Source organism: Siniperca chuatsi, linkage group LG15 (assembly GCF_020085105.1).
Source record: "Siniperca chuatsi isolate FFG_IHB_CAS linkage group LG15, ASM2008510v1, whole genome shotgun sequence".
Classification (NCBI taxonomy): domain Eukaryota; kingdom Metazoa; phylum Chordata; class Actinopteri; order Centrarchiformes; family Sinipercidae; genus Siniperca; species Siniperca chuatsi.
Window position 1 is genome coordinate 9,663,204 of NC_058056.1, and position 10,039 is coordinate 9,673,242.

The window sequence follows — 10,039 nt, forward strand, 5'->3', positions numbered from 1 at the left end:
CAGCTAGTTCATTTCATTGACTGTTGATACTGTAGGGTTGTAAATCATTCCATCAGCCTACATCTAACGACTCGTGTGATGGTGGCGCGCACCAACTGAGGTAAAACTCTCATGATTTTATTGCAACATTGGAAATTTGTCTGCGACAGTAAAATCACTTGAAATGTCGCTTGGTGTAAGGCCAAAAAGAGCCTATTAAGGGCAATCCCCCGGCAATTCAGCACCATGGACAGGGCTGGCAGACACTGAACTAACAACTGCTGGGAGAGTGTGTATTTTTGGAGCAACGGGCGTTTGTTTTAGGGATGTCGGAAAAATGGGCTTTCACTCCAATAGGACATTTTTCTGACTATTGGTGTTTCGGAATAATGGGCCATCGGAACAATGGCATGGCACCATATAATTATCGTATACAGACATGAAAGTGGTATTGACCGTCTCATCCAACTCTCGGTAGGAAAACAAATACAATTTTGATTGTTAGCTGCTGAGGTGGAAGTATTGGAAATCCTTCCACCCAGTGACAGTCAACTTTTCTACCATTTCTCATCTAAAGTACCTTATTATACAGAGGTAACAACTCATTATAATGAAAAAAAAGGTTCAACAATGTCCTCATCAAGCAGTCATGACAGCATGCTAACCTCAGAGAACAGAAAGAAAGTTGGTCCAGACAAACCTCCGATTAATTCTTTCTCACTGTTCACTTCCTATTTTGGGATGCTGTGCGGTGCCACCAGGGCACCCGCTCTGCCTGATTCTGCAGCCTCTGCACAATCCTCCTCATGTATAATACATATGTCCTGAGGATAAAGCTCTTCATACTCACAGACAAACACAAGCAGCAGTGGGAGTCGAGAGAAAATAACACAGACGCCTCAGAACTTTTACGACAGCTTGTTTGAAAGTGTACTCCCAGTCTCAGCTATATCATGGAAACTACTTATGTCAATAATATTTTTCTGTTTTTGGAGGGAAACAGTGACCTGATGTGAGGACTGGTGTGAACACACTGCTTCATCATTGCTGATCCATGATGGCTTGGTGGGAGAGAAAACCGCAGCCATCAAAGCCTTACCACGGGGAGGACAATAATGAACCTCTAGCACTTTCAACCAAAGTGCAGCCATGGGTGGACAGAGTTCTCGCTCCACTTCCCCTCCTGGCTACAGACCGGATTAGTGTGTTGTGGACTAAACAAGTAAACAGATTACAATAATCTGATGTTTCAAAAAAATGTGAGAAACTCCAAACATATCCGAATTTCCTTCTATGGATTTGTTTCCTCCATGTTTTTTTAGTGCCCTCTTTTTATTTTACAGAAAGAAATAATCTGCTTGCAACCTTGAATTTTCTATATAATCCTTCAAACCTTTAAGTATTTGACTCACACAAAAACAAACACAAGACCTTTCTTAGCAAAAAATGTTGTCATATAAATAAACCAAGTTCTAGTCCAAATTATTGCTGCCAGGCACACATGACTCAAATCCCTGCCTCTCTCTCACAAGGAACACTCACTACATAATCTTACTGCTACAGAAAACAAGTCAGTGTGTCCAAAAAACATCTTGAATCCAGCGTGAACTTCTTTGAAATACATTCAATGAAACATTACAGTATTGCTGTTTACTCATTTTCTCATTCTTTGATAGAATTAAGACCCTGGCAAACACACCATTAACTTTTATTTTTAAGTCAATAGCAGCAAATATGCATACTGACCAGCTGACATGAAGCTGAGACAGCGGAGTTAGTGGAAATGTAGTAAATGTGCGTTGATGGAAACATTAAAACAGTTCCTGCTTTGTATGCTCGGAAGAAATACAGCAAATTATCTGACAAACATGACCCCATGACACATGGTGAAATTCAGCGTGAAATTCAGGAGGTCAGTCTTCTAAGTCAGTTGTTCGACCCCCACAATGGGTCGCAAGATAAATTTGAGGGGTCGCGAGATGATTAACAGAAGAGGAAAGCAGAAAAATCATGTTCATGCTACACAAAGTTATGCAAAATTTTGTAGACTTTCCTCTAGGCTTTGCTTCTGTTCGTGTAAATTACTTACTAGTTATTATTTCTTTGGGACTCTAACAAATGTTCTAATAAAACAAGGAAACAAATCAGTCTTTTCTTAAACTAGTCACAAGTATAGTTGAAATGATTCAGCGATTAATCGATTTGATTTGTCATTTCATACATTTTTTTCAAGCTCAACATGCAAATGTGAGGATGCCACATACAGTAAGACAGTAAACTGAATATCTTTGGGTTTTGGACTCTTGGTCGAATAAAACAAGCAATTTCAATACTTCATAAAGGCCATTTTCACTCTTTTCAGACATTTATAGAAAAAAACGTATTAATCAAATAAGTGAGAAAATAATCTGCAGATCAATTGAAAGGGTCACAAGCCAAAAAGGTTGGGAACCACTGTTCTAAAGAATCTCATTTCACTGCATTGTTGTTTACAAATGAATCTGAGGATGATTTATTGTGGTAAAACTGCTACAGGTGGCACCTTTAAAAGCATGATATTTGAAAGAAACACACCATTTCATTCTGCTCTTAAAAAAACTTGCCCTGTAAGTGGACATCAACTAATCAGTGATGTGTTAAAGGTACTGTGTGGAGTTTTCAGAAAATCCTTGTTATTTATGACACCGATGGCCGTTAAGTGAACTGCAAAACACGGCCGAACCGGCACTGAACATAGACCCTAAGACCGACGGAGGCCAGTTTCACAACTGTTATAGGTGGGTGCCGGTTGTTTGTTGATGTTAGCGGACCCCATTTATAAGCTAACGTTAGCTATTGTTGCACACTGTTGGACCTGTAGGGGAGCTGAAGAGAGGCAAGGCACTCGGGAGCGCGCATAAACGTCACATCCTTTGGATTTTCACAGGGAAAAAAAACATCCTGAGTCCTTTACAGAGAAATCAGTCCTCAGGCTGTTATAGGCAACCGAGAAAATCGGGGAAGGTCTCATCATTAAAGTTACGTTACAATCCGTTCACACATTGGCAATAAAAAGCGATTCACTGTGGCTGTGAGACAGAAATCAAATTAGTATGTTGTGTTCCAGTTTCGATCAGATGATCTCCTTTAACAGAAAACATTGTTAGTATTACAAAAGCAAAATCATCATCAGGAATTTGTGTATGCGACTAAAATGACCTGAAAATCCTTATATATGAAATCACTGAACAGCCCTTGTTTCTGGTACTATATATCTGAACCCAGATGAGATGATAGGGACCATCTAGTGGTTATGTGAATACGAACAGCTTTTGCTGCACTTGCATAACGACAACCTTGTACAGTGCTTTGCTTCTTTACTAATTTAGTCAGAAGCATGTCATGCACAATTTATCCCTCAGCTACACATTCAAACATTGCTTTAAATAGATTGTGCCAGACACTCAGCCTCTGAACCCACTGTCTTATACAACACAAAGCTGGTTCAGACATGATTCACCAATTGAGGACCCTGGCAAAGATTGTTTTTTTGTCTTTGAAAAACACTGTCAGAAACAAACACGGCTGATTTCTGTCTGAGAATGTCGAACACAAGCATGTCAGATTTGCATCTTTGTATGTGTCCAAACAAAACTACAATGTTAGAATCTCATACAGATCTGCAGGATATCACCACCTCTACTGTTTTAAAAGGATCAGGTGTATCTTATATAAAAACAAATATTATATTAATAGCTCTTGCGAGCAGTGGTTACGAATCACAACGTCTAATGTTCTTGACGATAAGATGGATACCACTCTTGTGTCTGTCTGGTAAATATAAAGCTACAGTTAGCTTAGCTTAGCTTAAATACTTAAAACAGGTGGAAACAGGTAGCCTGGCTCCGTCTGATGGTAAAAAAAATCCACCTGCCAGCACCTCTAAAGCTCACTAATTAACACGTTATATCTCATTTGTTTAATCTGTACAAAGAATGAAGTGTAAAAATGACAAGTTGCGGTGATAAGAACACTTCAGGAAGTTACTGCTACTGGCCAAAAAAATTGTCTGTTTAGTTTTTGTATGAGTTATACAAACAAGGTATAGACGTGTTAATTAGTGAACTTTAGAGGTGTTTGTAGGCATATTTTATAACCCTTGGACGGAGCCAGGCTAGCTGTTTATGCTAAGCTAAGCTAACCGGCTGCTGGCTGTAGCTTCGCATTTAGCGTACAGACATGAGAGTGGTATTGATCAGTTTATCTAACTCTTGACAATCAGGTGAACAATCGTATTTCCCCAAAATGTTTAACTATTTCTTTAAATACTTCTCAGCATCTCATTCATTTTAGCACCATCACACACGAATACGCAAGTCCAATATAACAAATTACTGCAGTATATCATATCATGTCAAATATGTTACACACACTAAATGATTGATTCATGGTCAGGCTGCAGATGAAGTGTGTATATTAATTTCCTAATGTCAAATAAATCAACAGCACACACTTCTAGTAAAATGGTGTGACAGACGAATAACAGGCTGATCCAAATAGGTCAGTGCAAGTGTTCTCCTGTGACTTGGTCTATGTTGAAATAAAAGAAAAACCTGCCTTCCATCCACCGCAGTAAACGCCATGTGATGGTGAGTCTGGCAGATGGGAAACAGAGATGCGTCAAAAAAGAAAAAAAGAAAGTGTGAGGCTGCGGCTGTGCAGATTATGCAGACAGTTGACTGTTTCACAACCCTCCCACGGAGAGTGTGCTGAACGGGAGCTTCGCTTTGATCACCTCTGGATTAACTGACAGTGTGTATCAGTGTGTACATTATGTGTGCGTGTGTGTGTGTGGTCTATTTGGGTTTGGAGTCTGTGCATTTGACTCTGCTTATTGCAGTGATAAGGAGGAAATATCTGTATTAATCTATTAAACAAGTGCAGCTTTTCATTGTACTGTTGAGGCATCCTTTGTGGATGTTCTTGGAAAAATAAACAAAAAATCAAAGTCATTTTATATGTCTAGTAGGGATGAACACTAGTTTTTCTACTTCAATTCACAGATACAGAACCTACCGTCGTCAGCCGAGCCTTCGCTGCTGTAGCCGTCATAATCAGCCGTCAGAGGGCTGTACTTCTGCCGGCTCTCCCAGCTGAATCCTCCCGTGTGTTTGACATTAGCGGCTGCTTTGGCTCCTCCCCGGAGGCCTTGGGAGCGGCTGACCGCTTCCTGATACTGACCCATCAGTTCATCCTCGCTGTCCGACGATGAGCCCTGCAGGTCGGCATCAGTGTAGGCCTTGTCTGTTTGGGGTAAAGAAAGATGGGTTGGTTACTGTGGGACAGACTGAGATGCAAAAGGTCAGGTAGACTGGCAGCCTCTACTGGCCCCAATCCTGTATTACACAGGAGATCTGCTGAACTGCTTTGTAAAAGGCAAATGGAAAAATGATTTCAGGTACAATTCCAGTGTTGGAATAGTTCTCCAGAAATGAACTTCACCAGACTTTGTCTATAAAGGTGTCACCAAAGCTAAACTTGGCAGTTAGCAAGTGCTTGAAAAGAAGAAGGATTACAAACATCTTAGAAAAAAAAGTCAGAATGATCAAATCAGCTGTCTCCCAATAGGAATCATCTCCTTCCTCTAATATTTCTGACAAGCATGACAACCTACAGTGGATGGTGTCAACAATGTTATTAGAAGTTGGTGTAAGTGATTGCAATAGATATCTGAATGTAAACTTTAGGAACATTCTTTTCATCACCCTATAGTTTAAACACTAGAATACTATAGAAAATATAATCCATGTGTAATTATCATTTAGAGGTCCATTATCTGGTCTATTATTTTAGTTTTATTATTTATTTTATTTGTATTTTATTTTATGTTCTTATTTGATTTATCCACCTTATGCAAAGCACTTTCTCTCTGTATTAAAGGGGTTAGACAAATACACTTGCCTCACCTTGCCCAGAGGTTGAGCCATCATGTTTAAATCTTCACATTATATCAAACTAATTACAGTTGTGGCGGTCTTGACGTATACATTTGAAGGACAAAAATGACAAAAATGACATTTACTTATTGTTTACATGTTTTGCTGTATAAATGTATGAAAAACATTCATCCATTCATTGCACCTTAGTGTTTGGTTATCAGCTGTTGCTGATTGGATCATTCTGAAGGCTACAGATCATTCAGTCAAAGCTTAAGAGACTTCAAATCAAAAAAGATCTGCACACTCACCCTGCGATGCTATTTTCTGTATTTTAGTTCATTTATCCTGCATCAAATGATTTAGATTTCCAGTGTTTTGTATGTGTTGAATTCACTGAGAAAATTACAAGAAAACCAGCAGATGGACAAAGAACATGTTGACAAGATTAGAAGAGATATTATCTCAGAGATAAGTTTTCATGAAAAAGAAATCCTGCCCTGTTTTTCTGAATTAACGAGATACCTCAAAATCATTTAGCTTGATTTCATGGAAGCAAACATCCCGCCTGTTTAGTTTAATCCAGTTTAATTTTGGTTTGGGTTTGAGACATTGGGAGATAGGCTACTTCTGTCTTAAGTAATATCGAGGGCGTAGGTTTGTATATCAGAATCAGAATCAGAAATACTTTATTGATCCCCGAGGGGAAACTCTTTCGTTACAGCTGCTCACTATCACGTCAGTGCACACAGGAATAGAGGAATAGAAGTACTAAGCAAATCAAAATATAATACGCTATAATACAGGTAAGATAAATTAAGTACATATTGAATATAAGTATGAAATTAAAAAAAAGTTTAAGTACCAAAGTGGATTTAGAGGTTGATAAGTATGTACGGTATAATAATCCAATGTAATAAGTAATAGTGCAGTAATGAGTACTGTCCAGTCAAGTGTAGCTTATTAAGATGATTATGAGACAATATGAGTGGATATTGCACAGCAGTAATAGAAGTATGAATAAATATCAATAAATAGGAAATTTTAACTGAAAACAGAGTATATTGCACTGGAGTATTAAACAGAGAATATTGCACAATTATTTCAAGTATTACAGTGATGTTAATGGTTTAGTGACTTAGGTTCATACAGACTGACACTTAGAGGGAGGAGTTGATGACCACAGGCAGGAATGACTTCCTGTGGTGCTCTGTGGTGCATGGGGGGATGAGTCTTTCACTGAAGGTACTCCTTTGTTTGACCAGCACGTCATGGAGTGGGTGGGAGACACTGTCCAATATGGACGGTAGGGACATGTCCTTTTGGGAGGACAGAATTGTCCCTAACAATATTGGAGCAAACCCGTTCGCCTTATGTTTGGAGTGAAGTCATATTAGATCATTCTGGTGTGCCCTCCCAGAGGCTACATCAAATCAGAGAGAGCCAGCTGCAAGCTGCAAACAGCTGTTTCTATGCGCCTTCCCCTGCAGAGAATCGTTCAAAAATTCAAAAAATATTTAGCGCTCTGCTAGTGCTACGTTCTTATGTGAGTGCTCTGATTAATAAATGTATTCTTTATTTTGGAACAGTAGCTTTAGGGCTTGTGTGCATATAGCGTTTTTCTCTCTCACTGCACAAGCGCTTCATCCGAGCTCTCCCCAGCGCCCTGCCAGCCCCTTTCTGCCAGAGAAATACGCTAGGCCTATATGGACACTTTCTGAGGCTATTGCATGGTTAAATCCAGAGCTTAATTTGTAAATCAGATTTACAAATTAAGAGCTTAATCCAGAGCTTAATTTGTAAATCAGGAGGTCCTGGAACACAGAGAGGGTGTTGTTCCGGTGGGTCGGGGGAGAGAAAAAGTCATGGAACGCATCAAAAGTCCACAGTGCCTGGAGCACATTGGACGCCTAGGTGTTAGCTGTTAAAACTAAACTAACTTTTTTTTCCTTTTATTCTCATTATTACTTGACGCTTTGGACATACTGTCTTTGTTACACTCATGCCAATAAAGCTGATTTGATTTATTATTGTTAATGAATTGTGGAATACAAGTTTGTTAGATACATATAATGCAGTCCAGTAGAAAATTGATATCTTTGTGAAACTTAAATATTAATGGTCTTCAGTGGTCATTTTGAGGCTATAGTTACATAAAGTGGTAGCCTTGATTTGATATTCTACTGAGAGGTATTTCTAATGTTTGGCTCACTCACACGTAGATACATGGGGGGGATAGAACAAGGAAAATAAGAAAAATAGGTGATGTACAATCATTATATTCGTGAAGAAATTCAAAAATATTATTGGCATGTCTATAATATATACAGTGTGTGAACTCAGTCCCTATATTGAAAGGTATTTTTGAATATGGTGTATTTGTCAAAATATGTCTATAAAAAAGTCACTACAACATCCTCGCTTTTTCATGGGCCAACCACTGAAACACCAGTTGTAGCGTCACATTTGTTCCAGCAAGAGGCAGCAGAGCTTTAAAATGACTCCAGCCAGAGCCATGCTGGAACATTTCCCATGCAGACTGAAAAGTCGCTCCAAAGTTTCAGAGTAGAAAGCATAAAGAATAAAAGATTTTGCATCTCTCAAAAACACTGTCATTCTTAAAATACCATTTTGGGCACAGAGAGGACAGTAGAAAAATCTTATTTCACTAGATTACATTAGAATTTAACACAATCTATGAAAAACAAGCAGAATTGTCCTGTGTTTCCGTACAAACAGTCATTGTGCAAAAATACAAACAGGAAAATACCTAGACACCAAGAACAATCGCCTCATCACTTTATACTGCCTCCCTTTGTTTTTAACTGAATGTTTACCAGGTGGCTTCTCAGGGTAGAGCCAACTCCCTGTGCGGGCTCCCTGGGGCCACCAACCTTTTAAACTTCTGAAGCCCTGTGGACGGACAACAAGTAAACAGGCCTACATCTGTCAGCAACAGTAATCCCGTCATGGGTTGAGAAAGGCCAGTGCCAGTGGAAAATGTCCCCACGCAGAGGTCAGGCCTCATGCTGCAGTCAGTGGCATAGGTCCATATTTTTACGGAGTGGCTAAATGACACAAATGGCTTTTCTAGGGCCAGGGTGGAGCCCGGGGTTCGATATCTGAACAATGAGGGGAGAATCTTGTGGAAGCTCTTACGAAGGGTCATGGTACAGTTAATTTATGTATCCTTTACATTTTTTTTGGTATATTACACAAAACATGGGTTTTTGTTGCATTTAAGTGCATCTACTTTTGGTTAATTGTGGACATAGTATATGATATCAGTCCTGTCCTCAGTTGTCAAATGAATGGGGAACAAATCTGACAAAAAGACATGAACCCTTTTTAATGTCGAAGTTCCAAACAGACACAATCTCAAAATGTTAATATGCTAGAAGTCTGGCTTTGTTCTTTGGAAATTGCTCGTGGCCTAAACACATCCAAAACAGTGTAAGCTGAGATATATAGCCCAAGTGGCAACTACCATAGACACATAGTTCACAATTTGGTCCTGTAGCATTGGTTGATACCAAACTTCCCTACAAACGTAAAAAGGCCATTTGCCTGGTGTACAATTAAAAAACATTCAAGATGTATGTAACCTGTAGAACTAATTATGGAGAAATGTGCCTTGAGCACAAAAGCACAGATGTGTAAATGCAGGCTCACCTTGCAGCTCTGCTTTTTTCCTGAAGTCATCAAGGCACTGAAGGTTCCCTGGGTTCTCTAGTGCCAACTTGTTGTTGAGGTACCAGAACAGGAGGGTCATGAGGATGATGAAGAGTCCAATGGCTGTCAGAAACCCCAGCACCTCTGGAGAGACTGAGACATAGAAACTCAAGTTAAAGTTGCTGTTGTTTGGCATTTTAAAAATCTGCACACTATTGTCAAAAACCTGACTTCGGTAAACAAATGAGACCATGGCCAAGATGAATATAGCCTCTATGTAATGCTAATGGTATTGCTAGTTGTATTTCTCAAAATGAAACCCCATTGCTTTAAGCGACAAAAAGGATGTTTCTACCTGTCCCCTGTTCCTGTCGCTACTTAATGCAAGAGTTTGACATTTAGGGAATAATGCTTACACACTTTCTTGCCGAGATACCACTTTCATGTCTGTCCATTAAATCTGAAGCTACAGC

The 10,039-nt window shown here is 39.3% G+C and overlaps 1 protein-coding gene across 6 annotated transcripts in view; it reads right to left on the reverse strand.

Moving 5' to 3' along the window:
• syt14a (synaptotagmin XIVa) overlaps nucleotides 1-10,039 on the reverse strand; it is a 47,337-nt gene that overhangs the window by 17,051 nt on the left and 20,247 nt on the right. For all 6 annotated transcript variants that reach the window (XM_044167051.1, XM_044167049.1, XM_044167050.1 and 3 more), the window contains 2 exons: nucleotides 9,567-9,719; nucleotides 5,035-5,262 (listed from right to left, as the gene is read on the reverse strand). In XM_044167051.1, coding sequence (XP_044022986.1) covers nucleotides 5,035-5,262; nucleotides 9,567-9,719 — 381 coding nt within the window. The remainder of the gene's footprint in view (nucleotides 1-5,034; nucleotides 5,263-9,566; nucleotides 9,720-10,039) is intronic.